The sequence below is a fragment of the Rhinolophus hipposideros genome (assembly GCF_964194185.1).
Source record: "Rhinolophus hipposideros genome assembly, chromosome: X".
NCBI lineage: Eukaryota > Metazoa > Chordata > Mammalia > Chiroptera > Rhinolophidae > Rhinolophus > Rhinolophus hipposideros.
Window position 1 is genome coordinate 5,186,158 of NC_138046.1, and position 18,950 is coordinate 5,205,107.

Below are 18,950 nucleotides of genomic sequence, written 5' to 3' on the forward strand. Positions count from 1 at the left end.
TAAGCTTTTCCTTAGGCTGGATGTTTTCTCATCGACATGTCCAAAGACCATCTCCGAAGTTCTGGACCAAGCAGCAGAGTTCTAAAGGGGAAGAAGGGGAGGGAGTTCCAGGGAACTAAGAGAGAAGTCCGTGTTTCTTTAGTCACAGGTAACACTTTTTCACATCAGACTCCTGGGCGCCAGCAGCTGGTTGCAGATACCTTGGAGACATTCCCTCCTTCTGCAAAGCAGACTCATAAATTCTCTTTGTGGCCCTGAAGTTACCTCCTCCTGTTTGACAAAGAAACAGCACATCCACAACACAAAATTATCCTGTGAGAACAAAAGGAGTTGAGCAAGAAGAGCATGTGGACAAAGGCCTGCTTCACAATTAAATTATTTCTAGCTGCCAAAATACGAGGAGGTTTAAAATTACAAGGGGCTCGGTGGGCTATACAAATAAGGGATAGTTCAGGAATAGGCTACAAATCCCCCCTTTTCTTTGTAAATCCCTCAATCTTGAGGGATGGGAGTGTTAATTAGTTTGCTACGTGGTACAGTTACATTCCTCTACATAGGGAAATATGGGCAATGACCCTCTAGTTACTTCATGCTGAAATTGGGCTCAGATGGGGGTGGGGAAGAGAAGGTACTTTTTGTCTCCTTTAGGGAAAGAGGTGTCATACAGTGTCCTAGTAGATATCAGTCTAGTAGTTACCTGTTTTCTTGTATTTTTGCAAATGATTCTTTGGGAAATAAAGTTGCTTAGGCCAAGTTTAAATGGTTATTGTGCCCTTTTGTAACTTTCTAAGGTTTGAGGCAGTTCCTCTGTCATGGCAGCTCCAGCTTTACTTTAAAGTGGCTCCATTTATATTATTATTAAGATACATCATTGAAAGCACTGCTGATCAATCTTCAAAGAGCCGCACTGACCAGTTACTAAAAGAATCATTGGTCTTCCATTGTCAGGTGGCTCATTTTGGGTATGTGATGGAAGGCTCATTCCCAGTATGTCACGTCCCATGTAGGAGGGAAAGTGCTTTGTTCTTTTCTTAGGAACCTTAGGCCACGTTTGAGCAACAAGAGCACCAGCACAGAGGAAGGCTCACTGTCATGTTTCTTTAAGGGCAGGCAAACATCTGTAGTTTCTTGAGGTTTTTCATATGAAGTCTCATAGGCCTTAGTGATCATTTCAAAACGCTGAGCAACCATCATCAGAGTGGTGTCTTATAACATGGAGCTTTGCAAAACAAACAGATTTATAACAGCACCAGTTTCTATAATAACAAAATGCTAAATCTAATTTGAAGAATAGATCTGAACCAAGAGATTGCAATACCTGAGGGCAGTCAGCTGAAGATATGAAAGAACCGTGAGATGTCAGTGGGCACTCTATTTAATCATTTGGCTTGTGCCTGGATTCTATCTAGATCCAATTCTAGTTTACCAGACGTGCTTTATCCAAGTACAACAAGACGCATTAACAACAGAACAAACCAAATCTTGCTTAGCTAGGATATAATCCAGAGCAATTCTATGGCCTAATATAGCTGTTGTGGTCATTGTATTACCTGTCCAAGGAAAAAGGTATTCTTCCAAATCTGGTACCTTTAGTGGGGCTGATATCACCAGACATTAAACATCCGCCTTGTAATTTAATCACATATGGGTTTGTTGAGTACCCGAAGTTTTATCTTTTAGAGTGTCTAGGAACTTCTCTGAAGATGTAACAACTTAGTAGAAACATTTTTATAAAAGCATATATAAAAGTATCAGAGTAAGACAAAACTTGTCTGCAAGAGACAAAAGACTAAAAAACGGCATGGTTAACGATCTGGTGAGGCCAGCCCCGTGGCTCAGGCGGTTGGAACAAGAAGCTCCTAACTCCGAGGTGGCCGGTTCGATTCCCACATGGGCCAGTGAGCTGCGCTCTCTACAGCTAAGGTTGTGAACAACAGCTCTCCCTGGAGCTGGGCTGCCATGGGCTGCTGCAGGCTGCTGCAGGTCGCTGTGGGTGGTCAGCGTTGAGTGGCTGGTAGCCAGCTTGAGTTGCCATGTGGTGCCCTGAGTGGCCAGCAGCCAGCATGAGCACTAAATAATACAATTGACTCAGTTTTCCATTCCGATTGTAGTAAGTTTGACTATATATAAATTCTTTTCTTTCAAAATCCTTCTATGAACCGTTTATAATATATATATATAATATATATTATATACATAATATATATATATATCTTCTGCAATATGCACAGACCTTCTGTTACATATAATCTTTCAGTTTTTGTTCTATCATTTCTCTCCTTATTTTGAAACAATCATTTTACTCTAGGACAAAATTTCTTTTTTTCTTTATCAAAAAAAAAAAAAAACTACGTACTTTATATCTTTTATCTGAAAAAAAAACAACCACATTTATCTTCCTTTCTCTCAACAAAAGTTTATCTCTAGGCTCATATCTTCCTTTACCAAAAACATATATTCTGTTTTCCACGTACAGCCATTTAATAGTTTTATAAAACCTATACCTCAATCAATTTTGGCAAGAAACTTATACAGCAGTTAGCATTTTTTTGAAGATTTTTTATTGGGGAAGGGGAACAGGACTTTATTGGGGTACAATGTGTATTTCCAGGATGTTTTTTTTTTTCCAAGCTCAAGGTGCCATGTTCAATCTTAGTTGCAGGGGGCCGAGCCCACCACCCCTTGCGGGATTCGAGGAGTTGAACTGGCAACCTTGTGGTTGAGAGCCCACTGGCCCATGTGGAAATCAAACCGGCAGCCTTCGGAGTTAGGAGCACGGAGCTCCAACTGCCTGAGCCACCGGGCTGGCCTGCAGTTAGCAGGCCAATTTTAAAAGGGCCACTTTTCTCCTTTAGTCTCTGTGGGCAATGTTTTGGTTAGTTCCTGGGTGTTTACATTTCAAGGACATGATAAGAATCATAAATTTTAGAGACAGAAAAACCGTAAGTTTTCTAACATTTATGTTAATACCTATCTATCTAACATAATCAAAGGTTAAGCATCATTTATATAACTACGCTTCCTGTGTAATTTAACATACCAAATAGGCCTCATTATTTTAATTTCTCCTTTTATAAAGACAGAAAACAAGTCTTTCAGAAGTTTCAGGGATCTTTCTGAAAAACTCCAAAGTTCTTAAAAATCTTAAAGGTCAAGAAAATGACCCTCCCTAAATTTTGAATTTTGGGAAGTTTGTCAAACATATCAGATGTTTCAAAGTATTTGTTTAAATAGAACTGTTACTGGAGTCCTGGGTGTGGTGTCCAGGTTCTTGGCGTCGAGCAAGAATTGAATGAGATACCTTGGTAAAGTAGTGAAAAAGCAGTTTACTACAAGAGATAGTACACTTCAAGGAAATAGGAGCAGACCCGAGCAGTAGAGAATAGCTCAAGGGCCCAAGGTAGCATTATTAGGAGCAAAAGAAGGGGCTCAAGGGCAAAAAGGTCCACGGGCTCAAGGTGTAACAAAGGAGGAGGCTCAAAAGGCAAAAAGGCCCAAAGGGCCAAGGGCCCAGGCTCAAAAAAGGGGCTGACTGGTGAGGACTTAGAGTTTTTATCCCATTTTTTTCTAGAATGAGCTGTTCCTTTCCAGGTGTGGGACCACTTGATTGATATCTGTGATTGACAAGAGGCTATTACCTCGTCTTTTTAGACTGTGCATGTTCCTTCCCAGAATTCAATCTGTTATGATATTAATGAACTTCCGGGCATATGTATGAGATTATAATGATGGTATAATGAGGCCCAGGTGAAATGAAGGTCGTTGTGCCTTTACTGCGCAGGTGTGAGTGACTGGTCTAATCCAGGTGGGTATTTTGTACCCATTTGTTTGCTCATAGGGGTAGATAATTACAATGAAAAGGATAAGTTTTGGGCAGGGAGGGGAGGTCTTTTGGGCAGTCACATTCTGTTCAGGAATGCAGAGACCTGATGCCTAGCTCTAAATGCCTGCTATTTTTTCCTCTTGAGAGATGTGATCCCCATAAAATCTCTATGGGAAGCTGAGGGACAGAAGGTCTTTTCTTCTGTATCTGCTTCCTGCTGGGCAGGGGCATGGAGCTGTCCCTACCTATTGGGGGATTCATGGAACTCTCGCCCTATCTGATCTTAGATGAGAGGAGGGAGAACTTGAGATCGCCTGGAAGACCATGTTGGCTTTTTTGGTTGCGACTGGCAATCTTGCTGGGGTATCCTCTGTATCCCCAAGGCCCCTGCATGAGGAAAAATAGATTTTAGTTAATACATCCATTAGCTCTATAGAGCCCATGGCCATTCAACCATTCATTCAGGTGGCATCAATTGTCCAGGAACTGGGCCCAGAATGGGTTGGAAAAACATTAGGCTTCAATGATTACAATCAACAAGTATACTGGCCTGGGGGAATGTTAAAACCTATTTGGTCTCTGGGATGGAATTATCCAAGAGTCAGGTCCGGAAGGGCTTGGGGGATATTGGGAAGTCACAGGCTTTTAAGTAGTTATCAGAAGCAGGGGTGAGAGATATTCTGTGATTCTGGCTAGGAGAAATCTTTGGTCTAGGATTCAGAAACTGATTAGAAGAGTAATGAAAGCCCAGGGCTAAGGAGCTAAGAAATTTCTATAATGAGGGGGCTCCCATATCAGAACTATAGGTCATTGTGGAACAGCATTTAAGTTATTCATTTCCATTGTGACAAAGACCCCACAAGCAAATACAGAAAGTTAAACACTTATTAAAATGAAAATTTAGCTTTTTCAATATTAAGATGACTCCGTGTACTTAAGCAATCAAAGACCTGAATATAAAGAGCATAAGAAATCAATAAAACAAAATATTTGTTTTCCTGTATAATTCTTCTTCTGTATCTGTAAAGCAGATGTGATAAATATATAAAAGGGAATATTACTCTGCCATAAAAAAGAATGAAATCTTACCATTTGTGACAACATGGATGAACCTAGAGGATGTTGTGCTAAGTGAAATAAGTCAGACAGAGAAAGACAAATACCATATGATCTCACGGATATGTGGGGTCTAAAGAACAAAATAGATGAACAAACAAAACAGAAACAGACTCATAGATGCAGAGAACAAACTGATGGTTGCCAGAGGGGAGGGGATTGGGGAACTGGGTGAAAAAGGGGAATAGATTAAAAAACACAAATTGGTAGTTACAAAATAGTAAGGGGACATAAAGTACAGCATAGGGAATATAGTCAATAATGTTGAAACAACTATTTATAGTCACAGGTGGGTACTAGACTAATCAGGGGGATCACTGCATAAATTATATAAATGTCTAACCATTATGCTGTATACCTGAAACTAATATAAAATAATATTGAAGGTCAAAAGTAAATAAATAAATAAATTAATTAATTTTAAAAAGCAAAATAAAGTATGGATGAAAAAAGCATACAAATAATACAGGAAATTTTTTTTTTTGCCAACACATATAATATTTTAGCTTTACATAAGTACACCACTGATATTAAACTTAATTTATACAAAACCTTATAATACTTTTAACTTTAACCAGCTTCATATACAAGGTAAAATTCTGAAATAACCAAAATTATCTTCATTTTCCTCAATGAGAACATGTCTCTATATATTTTTTTAAATTAAATTTGTTGGGGTGTGTGGGAACAGAGCCAGGAGTGCAGTTTCCAGGCTCTCAGCTTCACATGGAAAGGTGCTGGCTCAGGTAGTAAATGGCCATCAACTGTGATTGGATGGCCATCACAGTTGACTAGTTGGCCATCAGCTGTAACCAGTGAGCCATTGGCCACTAATATAACTGCTGTGGCTACGCTATCAGAAAATGGGGGCTAGCAAGAAGATGGTGGCTGAGCTAGCAAGCCGGATTGCAGTTAGCAGGGAGGATTGCAGCGAGCAAGTGGGGTTGGTTGGTTGGTTGGTTGGTTGGCAGAAGTGGACGGCAGGTTGTGGATAGTGTGGCTCCTACTTCCTGTGTCTCCAACCCAGCTGCCAGCGAGAATATACTGGTATAACTCCCCTATCTATGGCTCCGTTGGTGTTCCTTTTTGGCCTCACCATGTCCTGCGTTCTTATGTGGGGAGCAGGACCAGAGACCCTGCATGACACCCTGCATGACACATGGCATAGCGAGCAGGGTCTCCAGTATGACAAGGTGCATGGGGACAGCGTCCCAGAGAGTAGTTTCCAGGCTCTCGGCCTCACGTAGAAATGTGCTGGCTCGGGTAGTAGATGGCCATCAATTATGGCTAGTTGGCCATCAGCTGTAACCAGTGAGCCAATTAGCCACTGATAACTGCTGTGACTGCTTTGATTGGTTGGTTGGTTGGCAGGCAGAAAAGTGGACAGCGGATTACGGATCATGTGGATCTTACTTCGTGTGTCTTGCCCGGCAGCCAGCAAGAATATAGTGGTATGACTCCCCTATCTATGGCTCCGTTGGTGTTCCTTTTTGGCCTCACCATATCCTGCGTTCTTATGTGGGGAGCAGGACCAGAGACACCGCATGACACCCCACATGACACCCTGCATGACAGTGTGACATTGATTAGTAAAACTATATAGGTTTCAAGTGTACAATTCGATAATACATCATCTGTATATTGCATTGTGTGTTCACCACCCAAAGTCAAATCTCCTTCCATCACCATATATTTGGTCCCTTTACCCTTTTTTACCTCCCCCCTCCCCTCTTTTTCTCTAGTAACCACTAATCTGTTGTTTGTGTCTATGAGTTTTTGTTTGTCTTGTTTGTTTGGTGCTTTCAGTTTTATATCTCACATATGAGTGAAGTCATATGGTTCTCTACTTTTTCTGACTTATTTCGCTTAGCATGATAATCTCAAGATCCATCCATATTGTTGCAACCGGCACTCTTTCACTTTTCTTATGGCCGAGTGTATATGTATCACTTCTTCTTTATCCAATCATCTATCAAAAGACACTTAGGTTGTTTCCATGTCTCGGCCACCGTGAATAGTATTGCAATGAATATAAGAGTGCATATATCTTTACAAATAAATGCTTTCAAATTTTTGGCATAGACACCCAAAAGACGGATTCCTGGGTCATATGGTAATTCTATTCTTAATTTTTTGAGGAACCTCCATACTGTTTTCCATAATGGCTATCTGTCACCACACAAAAAAATTAACTCAAAATGGATCAAAGACCTAAATATAAGACCTGAAAAAATAAAATGCATAGAATAGAACATAGATACTAAACTTATGAAACTTGGTCTTAGAGAGGATTTTATTTATTTGACCTCAAAGTAATGAGAAGTAAAAACAAAAATAAATGAATTGGGACTATATCAAAGTAAAAAGCTTCTGCAAAGCAAAAGAAACCATCAACCAAACAAAGAGGCAACCAATCAAATGGGAGAAGATATTCGCAAACAACGTGTCTGATAAGGGGCTAATATCCAAAATATATAAACAACTCATACAACTCAACAACAAAAAACAAACTAGACTAAGTGGGGGGATCACTGCATAAATTATATAAATGTCTATTCACTGTGCTGTACATATGAAAGTAATGTAAAATAATATTGAATGTCAACTGTCACTGATGGAATTAATTAATTAATTAATTAATTATAAAAAAGAATAATGGGCAGAGGACCTGAACAGGCACTTCTCCCAAGAAGACATACAAACAGCCAACAGATATATGAAACAATGCTCGACTTCACTAGCTATGAGGGAAATGAAAATAAAAACCACAATGAGATATCATCTCACACCTGTTAGAATGGCTATCATCAACAAGAGAAGTAATAAGTGTAGGAGAGGCTGTGGAAAAAAGGAACCCTCATACACTGCTGGTGGGAATGTAAATTAGATGGAATTTTAAAAAATAAGCTTCTATATGTTCATACAACAGATAAGATTTTATTCAGCAGCAAAGTTGATAAATATAAATGGATAATTTAAAATGATAGAGTTATATAACTTCCCCCCCAATGACATTGATCTTCGTTACAAGATTTACTTTATGTCTTAACTCCTCAGCTTTTTCCAAGTGCTCTATCACTGATCTATGAATGGGAGGAAGCCTGTCTAACTTTCTCCATTTTCAAAGTAGCCAATATTCTAAGGCTATAAACCTAAATGTTTATCTTAACAGAGCTCCAAATTTTATTGCTTCCAACATACAAAGATAACTGAGAGATGCTCAAATAAGGTGGGAAAATATGCCACATTAAAAAAAATTAAGTCGAAAGTTTTAAAATGGAGATGCAATATTAAATATTGACATTTGCTGTTTTACTATTATCACGAGGCATGGATTTGATTGAATTATTGTTAAAATTATAACAAAATAACTAATAATTAACACCAGGAAGACACAGCATATGTAAATTTAAGGAGAAATACTAAATGTTGTTAGAAATAGCAAGTGCTAAAGTGCTCTAGTATGTGTGAACTAACCGATGCAGGCACTTTCGACAGGAAAGGTCACTGAAGCATCACTAAAGTTGGAACTAGCCTGGGGTGAACTGCTGCTGCTCTGTCGTCCACAATTTCTACTAGGGTTCTCTCTTCTGGCAAATTTCCAAGCAGACATGTAGCCAGTTTCCTTCTGTTGCATGAGCCGAAGCTCACACTGAAAATATCTTCCCTGTTTATTGTATATTGTAAACAGAAGATGTAGGTTAGTCCTGTGTAAAATAAATGGGATTATTTTGCAATCATGCTATGAGGAGAATATCTGAGATTTGAAATTCTGTTTGTTTTTGTGACTTTTACATCATGGACAGTTAAAATTGCTTATCACTAAATAAAGTTTTATTTTTCTATGCTGGAACAGATTGAAAGTGTTAAGCTGTTTTTTACCTAGAAATCAAAACGCTTGCTTACCTAGACAGCCGCCCCCCACCCCAGAGCATTGGTGAACTTGTAGGTTCCTCCATGTTAAACTGTCTCCGCGTGAAATGTTACATGAAATTAATTACTACCTCCTTCTTTCCAGCTAGTGTCTAAGTTACCTTAAAAATAATGCCCTTATTATTCCAGAATATTAAATTTTGTGATCCTGTTATATAGTAAGAAAATATTTTTCACCTACAAAAGTGTAAGCTATAATACTTATTCATAAAATGAGAGAGGACAGCAGAAAATCTCTAGGATCACTTCCAGCACATCTGAAGACAAAGACTATAATCTAGAAATAAATCAAAATAAAGCATATTTTATAATTTTTCAAAAATTTTTGCTATAGTTTATCAAGTCTACTTCAAAGACACCTGTCAAAATTTTAAATTAGAACAATTTTATTCTAATGTTTATACCTTAAATGAAAATTTAGATGTTAATGAAATAAATAATTGATGATATTCTGTATATTGAATTATCTTCATCAAAATTTATGTCTACTCAGAGAAATTGATACCTCTTACTCTGGTAAGATCTATAAAGTACCTCCTAGAACTCTGTAATACAGTGGTTTTAATAGTTTTCTATCTAGATCATGTCATTGAACATAAGTACAATACTTATCACATAAGAGGCACATAAGAGGTAAAATATTTATTAATAATGAGTTATAGTTATGTATAATACCTCCTATATTTTTCATATATTATGTACTCAATACATCACTGCTGACTGCTAATTGGTAAGTATAAAGGATGGTATTAACAGACTCAGAGATTGCTGGTGCTTTTAGAGATGCCTGTGTACTTCTTTTGAAAATACTAAACTAGGATGTTGTTTTTAGAAAACTTCCAGTTAAAAGAGTTTTGTATGTCTTTAAATGTTAGCAATGAACAAAAATAAAAAAAATATTGTAGTTGACAGTGTAAGACTTCTATCAAATTTACAGTGCAATACAGTGTAATCCTGAAGAGTTATTCACACACTTTCTTTAATTTTTCACTTTTTTCCCTCTTCCACTTCTTCTAGGGTTATCTTTTTTAGTGGACAGGGAAATTTAGTGGAGATAAAATGGACAGACTACAGTAGGGATTCTCATGACTAGGTTCTCCTGCCATCACTTGTCTCACAGTTTTCTCCAGTGACAGAAGTGACTCTGGCTAAGGAACCCAAGCCAATCTCACACAGATGCAGGGATACTGGACTTTGACAATTCTACCCTGTCTGCTCCAACTGAGACAAATGCAGATAATACTCACGCCAAAAAGTTCTCAGAAAGAATTGCTGAAATTCGTGACAAAACTTCACCAAACTATGGCAAAGTCTGTGATAATATATAGATTATTCTACTCTAAACATAGACTAGCCACTGAATTTAAAAAGCAGTAGTAGGAAAGACACTTGATGGACAGCAGAAACTGTATAGCTCATTTTGAAGCACAGTCAACTGGAACGTAATATAACATCCAGATTGGTGCCGGCCAATAGAAATATATCAAGAGCAAAATATGTAATTTTCAATTTAATATGTATAATTTTAAGTTTTCTATAGCCACATTAAAAAAGCAAAAATAAAGCAACCTGGTAAAATTAATTTTAATATTATATTTTTAAGCAAATGTATATGAAATGTTCTCACCAAAAAAAAAAAAAGGTAAAGATGTGAGATGATGAATGTGTTAACTAACTAGATGGTGGAAATTCTTTCACAATGTATACATATATCAAATCACCACGATGTACATTTTAAATATCTTACAATTTTATTTGTCAATTATACCTCAATAAAGCTGAAAAACATTCAAATGTTATTCCATGTATAATCAATATATTGTACTAAACCTTCAAAATCTGATTTGTACTTTACAGCGTATCTCAATTCAAATGCTAAACTTTCAATGGTTAAAGTGAAATTTAATCCTAAAATAATAAAATTGTTGTGGAACAGAAAAATATTTTAAACTGCTTCCAAGTTTAAATTAATTACATTAAAAATTCAGTCTCTGTCATACGTACTAGCTGCATTTCAAGGCTGGATAGCGTCACGTGACTAGTAGTTACCATATTGGTCAGTGCAGATCTAGACCATTCCAGACAAGATGAGGAGGCCTCTGGTAATTCAAAGGGAAATAAAGCGATTAGAACTGTATAGGTAGTTCTGAGGGAACCAAGAAGTACCCTCTGTTGTCATCTAGAAAGTGGACTAATCAAAATATGGATAGTTTATGAAGGGATAACTATGATTTTTCAATTATCACTTAACTAAACACCCTCTTTACACACTCATTTCCAAAAAGGACACTTCCTCACTTCCTTGTTAGTAAAAATGTTTAGACTTCCCAAGGAAACCTGAACTATATAATTTCTGATCTCTCTCTATGATTATCATCTATCTATCTATCTATCTATCTATCTATCTATCTATCTATCTATCTATCATCTATTCCCCTAATGAGGCACTAAGTAATACTCCTTCAATTTGAAAATGTCTTCAATATCTGTTCCTGCCTTTCCTTTTGCACTGACACCACCCTAGTCCAGACTTCATGCTTCATCTTATCTCACACTTGAACTGCAAAAGCTTTGTCACTGATTCTCCTAGCCCAGTCTCTGCAATCTAATCTACATTCTTCTTTCTAAAAAAAATTTTTTTAAAGATTTTATTGGGGAAGGGGAACAGGACTTTATTGGGGAACAGTGTGTATTTCCAAGATTTTTTCCAGGTCAAGCTTTCAATCGTAGTCGTGGAGGGCGCAGCAGTTCAGCTCCAGGTCCAGTTGCAGTTGTTAGTTGCAGGGGGCGCAGCCCACCATCCCTTACAGGAGTCGGAGTCAAAGGAGCACGGAGCTCCCACCACCTGAGCCATCGGGCCGGCCTCTAATTTACGTTCTATTCCTGCATTACATTAACCTTTCTGAGACATCATTTTCATGATCTGACTGCTCTATTAAAACATGTTCACTGGCTCTAATCTGTGCCCAGAATAAAACTCGTTATTCTTACTGTTTTTTTCACCTCTCATTTTGGTACATTAAACTTTTCCCATTTTTGTTCTCCAGTTAAGTTTAAGTTTTTTGATCTCCTCCTATCAATTGTGGTCTCCTTACATATCAGAGTTGCATGTTACTCTTCTGATAGAACCCTCAATATATTATGCTGCATTTTGCACAATGATGCTTAATGAAAATTTATTAATTTGAATAAATACAGTGGAATCCCCAGCTAAAAAACTGCTCTCATATGTTTCCTGGATAAAAACATGAAGAGTTTAGGTCACAGAGACAAACTTCATAATCTATCCATGTTTCACTCCTGCTACTTAAGCCTCATTATATTAATTATAGTAATTGGTAAAAATGCCAAGTGTCAATATATTTTAACTTATGATCAATATGATCAACATAACCCCTAGAAACAGACTTCTTTTTAAGTCAGCATGTTAAGTTAGTGTTTTTAATTGGCAAGATTTTTTAATAAACTAGTGACTGAAGAGAAGCAGAAAAGAAATAGGATTAAATTATGTACCATTATTTAAAAGGAGTGATGGCAACTTTATGCCACCAACAGAAATTAAACTTCTTGCATTGAAAGTATAAAGGGCTTCACCATATTTCTAGGAAATGGTGTTGAAAAATAAATCATTTGAACAAATTTGTTCAATGAAACCATGAGCCCACAAACAAAATATTTTATTTTTGAGAAAAGTAACATGTCCTTTGAAAATGCAAGCAATGAGTATTAAAAACCTAGTTTATGATTTTTTGTTGGAAAAAAGTTGGTTTAAGGAATTAAGAAAATGAAGTCAGTTTAAATTCTCTTCATGTTTAAATAATTTATTTCATGTTCGCTACTTGTGTGTTCATTTCAATACTTGACACACGTATTTGTCAGACATGAAATATAGTGGTCTATTTAAGAGGCTTTAATGATTGACAATATTTTTGCAATGCACTTTATGAATATAAGTATTTCCATAACAAAGAGAGAAAACCATTGAATGAGTAGACACAATGACATTTTGAGCATTTTTTTGATTTACAAAAGTATGACTAATTTTTGTTTTTCACTAAATGAATACAATCACTGTAAAAATATATGTGTGTATACTCACACACACAGTACAGAAATATTCCAAAGTGGCAAATTTTTAGTGCACTGCCAAAGTGCTACAATAACTGTCATCCATAGACATTCACATGCAAACACTATTGGACTAATACACTAGAGCAAATAAGTATTAGCAGAAGTCCTTCACAAAAACTTTTAAAAAATAGAAATAATGAAACAAATCCACTTCTCATATGAACAGTATAGAAAATAATCTCTTATTATCGGCGCCACATCACATATACATACACACTGTATTATCTAAGCTCAGAAAATAACTTCTTACTGTACACACAGAACTGCAGTGTACATTCAGGAAATGTTATCATTGGAAGAAAATGGGCCATGAGGAGAATGTCTGAGGGATAGTGACAGGAAGAGATCTAGCTATTAAAAAATAAAAAAAGGCATGGGAAGGACTGGAATGCACATGCAAGGGAGTGGAGTGGAGTGGGGAGAAAGGAAGCAGGAAGTAACCAACTAAAGTGGGAAAAGAAGCTAGGACACAGCAATGAATCATGAAAGTTGGATGGGTGGGAAGAGAGAGGTAAAAGGAATTTCTCTTTTTTAAGCTATGTATAGAAATGTCAGTCACTAGCCAAAGGCCATTTGGAATGTGAGTTAGCTAAATTGTCACATGACTCACAGAACAGACTTTGCCAAAACTACCACACAGGGTCATTCTGAACAACAAATAAGATTTCCTCATCTTCACCAGCTGTGAAGATGTTCCACAAAATTCAAAACGCTACACTCATATAAGACAACGGTTTACACAATATTCTGATCCAATCTTTCCTTCCAACTCTGGGAAAGTGCAAACAATGAGCTCTCCAGACCAGAGAGAGCAGGAAACCTCTGCTCCATTATCAGAGTTTCATGAAACAGCAGGATCCACAGTCACAGCGAAGTCTGACTTTGGAAGCAGAACAAAGATGGCGTTAAAATGATCTAATGGAGAGGGATGCAGAAACACCTGTGAGGAATGTCTCCTCTCCTTGCTGTTCCCCACAGAAATTCCGGGGGCTGGGGTGAATTATTCAGTGGAGGGAGTAAAGATTCCCTATTCTGCTTCACCATACCCCTCACAAACCTTATTGTCAGAACATGAACAGGACTAAATTATCCCAATTACTCCCTTAGAGTAGAAGGAATGAAAGGGTAAAAAGATTATAGAAAGTCATCAAAATATGCCAAAGTGCGTATTTTTCCTTACCTATTAAAAACTGGAAAAGTCTAAGGTGTGTTAGCTATCTGTGTACACTGCTATGACTATTTGACAGCTAGGAAACTGAGGCTCAGTGACACTAATTTATTCAAGGCCACTTATCCATCACAAATTTGACCCTGGGTCTGTTTCATGTTAACATCCTGGCTGGCAATTTCTACAAGGAAGCCTCCCACTATCAAAGGGGGTCAGGAAGATAAACTGAGAGAACAGCCAACATATTTTTTGCTTTTTTTTCTTGTTAGTTCTACCATTATTTAAGAAAATATTTTAGCATTGAATATTTCCATGAGTCTTTTATAAATGCCTTAAACAGCATTTCTTCCTCCGCTAATAGCAATTCTACAACAACAATTCATGATATCAGAAGCACAGGTAATCATGAATTAATGCAATAAACAGCAGCAGCTGTGGATATCACAAGATAACACCAAACACTATGTGCCACCTAGAAGAACACAAAAGAACCAATGAAAAACTCCCATTTCCAATGTTATCAAGTCTCTAGATCCAACTATCTAATTGAGGGAACAGAGGGTAGAGGAACTTAACACTTCAGGGATGTAATCAACAAAGCCTAAGCAAATGCTACATATGAAACAACCTCATTTCCTATGAATAAAGTTGCAAGAAAAAAAGAGGCAAAAGGGACATAAATAGATTAAAAAGACACTTCTTATTGTGGTGATCACTTCCTAAGTTATATAAATGTATGATCACTATGTTGTACACCTGAAATTAACACGTCATATATCAACTGTAACTGGAAATAAAAATTTAAAAAAATAAATTAAAGAAACATTGAAAAGACACTTAAGAGACTTATTGGGATTCTAATTATAAAAAATATTGGGGTGGCCAGTTAGCTCAGTTGGTTAGAGCGTGGTGCTGGTAGCACCAAGGTTGCCGGTTCGATCCCCATGTGGGCCACTGTGAGCACTGCCCTCCTTAAAAAAAAAAAAAAAAATTAAAGTAGCATTTATGAGACAACTGGTTGTTGTAACACTGACAGAACACTTATCACTATTAAGATAATTAACTTTCAGAGTGATAATGGAATTGTAGTTCTCTTTTCCAAAAGACTGTAACTTATAGAGCTATATATTGAATATTTATGGTAGACATCAACCATAAGATGATGATATGTCTGGTACTTATTCCAAAATAATACTGGAAGTGCACTATAGTGGAGATAACATAAACAGCATTGTTGATGAATAGATAATTGTTGATGTTGGGTGCAAAGTACACAGATGCTCATTATATAATTATGGGCATTTTATGCACGTTTGAAAAAAAGCACATGCAACACCATCACTGAAAAATGCAATTGTTCAGAAGCGTATTATCAAGGATTCACACAGCTGAAAAGACGTTGGAAACAATCTATTCAAACCACCTCATTTTATAAATAAGTAAATTAAGGCTCAGATAGGTTAAGTGACTTGCTCAGGGTGGCACAACTGGTCAGTTCCAGACTCAAGATCAGAATTTACATCTCCCAACTTGTAGCCCAGGGCTCCGTCCTTTGTCATAACTATTTTTTTTTAAAAAAAAAACACGACTGCCTTTAAACATTTAGTCCAGAACATCCTCAAAACTGTGTGTAAGTAAGAAAAGTAAGCCACGTGGCGAGGAATGAGTAGAGTTCGTTCATACCAAAAACGAGCTGCCAGTCACTGTGATAAGATCCGTTTCTTTCTGACAGCCATGGCTTCCTGCTGCACTGGAGAATCCAAACTGGGTTTCTTCTTCCTGCCCAAAGAAGTCAGAGTCAGGATGCACGTTCCACTCTGCTTTGGTCGGCGTCAGTAGTTCCGAGACACTGTTTTCACAAAGGGTGCTGGAGGGAGTCAGGGCATCCGTGTCCACCGTCAGCTTGCTGCTGGGGGTCAGCGCTTGGGGCTCCTGGGCGGAGTTTTTCAAAAGCAAGGAGCCCAGCGGCCCCAGCGGCCCCGCACTTGGACTCGAGCCATCATCCACGTCTAAGGGGTTCTGCTGAAAAGCGGCGGCGGTCGTTCCAAAAAAGAGAGAGGTATCCAGACTCTGAGGAAGGTCAGTGGTGGCCAGCAAGGCCCGAGGGTCCACGGCCTGCCCCAGGGAACTGCTGTTGTGACCTGCCAGAGTTGAGCTCACGGAGGCCACATCAATGGTCAAGATGCCAGAGTTGACCAACGCCGTGTCCAGCACTGCCGCGGAACTGCCGCCCGGCACGTCCGAGAAGAGAGACACCAGCTCCGCGTCACTGAGGTCACTCTGTCCCTGGCTGGCGAGCTCACTGCTGGGCGTGAGAGAGTTGGCCGCTTCCAGCTGGGCTAAGAGGTCCTGGCCCAGGTTGTGCCTCTTGGCCATGTGGGTCTTCATGCTGTGCTTGGACGTGAAGAGTTTGTTACAAGTGGAGACCGGGCAGCGGCTCTTCCACGTGTCCACATCCTGCACGTGCTTCTTGGAGTGAATGTAGAGACTGCTGCGCGCCGAGAACCTGGCGCAGCAGCCTTCCACGGGGCACACAAAAGGCTTTGTGCCCAGGTGGGTGATGCTGTGGCCTTTCAGGTGCTCGGCCCTCGTGAACGATTTGCCACAGCCCTCCACCGGGCACGTGAACCTGCGGTCGTCGTCGTGCTTCCTTTTGTGCCTTAAGAGCTTGGACATGCTGGTGAAGTTCCAGCCGCAGCCGTCAAAGTCACAAAGGAAAGGTCTCTCGCCCGTGTGGCTCCGCAGGTGGATTTTCAGCCGACAGGCCTTGTCGTACTGTTTGCTGCAGCCGGGGAAGGAGCAGGAGAAGAGTTCCTGCTCCCTGAAGTGGGCGCGGTTGTGGGAGAACAGGGCGCTCACCGTGATGAACGTCTTCTTGCAGCCGGAAAACGCGCACTGGTAGGGCCTCTCGGGCTCGAAGTGGCTGCGCTGGTGCGCGCTGAGCTTGGCCTGCGTGGGGAAGCTCTCCTCGCACACCTCGCATTTGAACGAGTTCTCCTGCTCGTGGCCCTTCATGTGCGCCTTGAGGTTGTACACGGTGGTGAAGCTCTTGCCGCAGCCCTCGGCCGGGCAGCCGAAGGGCCGCAGCTTGTCGTGCGACTGCAGGTGTCGCTTGAGCTTGTACGAGGTGGTGAACGTCCAGCCGCAGCCGCCCAGGGGGCACTTGAAGGGCCGCTGGCCCTGGCTGCTGCTGTGCGTCAGCAGGTGCACCTTCAGCTGGTGCTTCTTGGCGAACGTTTGCCCGCACTGCGCCTCGGGGCACAGGTACAGCAGCATGCCCGAGCCCGGGCCCAGCGGCCCGCGGGGGCTCTCGGCGGCGGCGGCGGCGGCGGCGGCGGCGGCGGCAGCGGCGGCGGCCGGGCCCTCCGCCTCCTCCTCGGGCGCCGGGGCGGGCGCGGGCTCGGCCGGCTCGGCCAGCAGCAGGTCGGGCGGCAGCTCCGGGCAGTCGCCGGGCTGCGCGGCGTGCGGGGCGCCCGCTGGCGCCGGCGGGGCGCTCAGGGGCCCGGGCTGCGGGGCAGGAGCGACCCCGGGCTCCCAGGCTGGCGGCGGGGGCGTGGCCAGGGTCAGGACGCCGTTCTCGAAGCGCAACAGCAGGTTTTGGTTGTGGATGGTCACGGTGCCCGCGAAGGCCGCGGCGGGGCCCAGGCCTGAGGCGGGGATCGGGGCCCGGGCCGGGGCAGGGGCCGGGGCCGGGGCCGGGGCCTGTGCCGGGGCCCGGGCCGGCGCCGGGCGGGGGAGCGCCGACAGGCAGCGGGGGCCCGGCGCGGGGCGGCCCGCCGGGTTCGCGCCGCGCTCGCCCCCCGGGAGTCCTGGGCCGCGTTCGGCCTCCTCCCCCCACACGGGCCCCGCGGCCTGGCCAGCGCCCGCGCTCTCCACGTCGCCACCCACCGGGTCCAGCAGCACCAGGAAGAAGTCATCGCCGCCGCCGCCGGCCGGATCGGGCCTGGGCGCCAAAGGGCTCGGGCCCGGGCCCCGTGAGGCCGCGCGGGCCTCCTCGCGCCGCCGCCCGGGCCCGCCATCTTGGGGCCCCCGGAGCAGCAGGAGGCGGCGCGCGGGGGCCTGGCCAGCCCGCGGGTCAGGGCCTCCGTGGACCCGGCCGCCGCCCGCGGGGCTGCCAGCGCCGCCGCCCTGTCTCGTCCCGCGAGCCGGGAGCAACCTCGGGATTTCCATCTCCGCGTCCGTGAGGCTCGGCTGGAACCAGAGCCGCGGAGGAGGTGCGACCCCGCCCCCTGCCGCGGGCCCGAACACGTTCCTGAAAGGGAAAAAAAAGTGCAATGCGCAGAAACTGGCCCTATCAGATATTAAAACGTGTTTAACGCCACAGTGATTTAAATATTGTGGTACTGGGTCTCTGGGACAGGATAGAGAGCCCAGACGCAGAGCCTGGTGTGCCTAAATACATTCCACACTTAATATTGGTAGGAAATCCAGGAGGTCTTCCCAGGTATTGGACCGAATGACAGTTCATTCGGCAAATGCTGCTGGAACACCTAGGTATCTAGGGGCTGAATGCAGCCGAAATCCCTGCCTCTCCGTATATGCCCAAATAAACACCCCCAGCCCCTCCCAGTGCTGAGCGCGCTGCTCAGTGCGTTTCAAGTGTGAAAAATCCTGGATGGGCTTGGCTGCCTGGCTGGGTTGGTAGATGGATGAGAGGATATTCCTGAGAGAACACAGTACGTGTCAAAACTACAAGGTGCTGCCAATTCCTGCTGAAAATGATGTCTCCCTCCCCTCACCCCCGACACCTTCCGTATCCAGGACTCTCTTGAGCGAGGT

At 41.8% G+C, this 18,950-nt stretch overlaps 1 protein-coding gene across 1 annotated transcript; it reads right to left on the reverse strand.

The window, feature by feature from the left end:
* Positions 1 to 10,607: 10,607 nt before the first annotated feature.
* Positions 10,608 to 18,639, reverse strand: LOC308495496 (zinc finger X-linked protein ZXDB-like; the record flags this gene model as incomplete). The annotated part of the gene is given in 3 exon segments (XM_081043846.1): positions 10,608 to 18,563; positions 18,567 to 18,623; positions 18,625 to 18,639. Coding segments are annotated over 3 exon segments (2,787 nt in total). The 3' UTR covers positions 10,608 to 15,848.
* Positions 18,640 to 18,950: the final 311 nt, after the last annotated feature.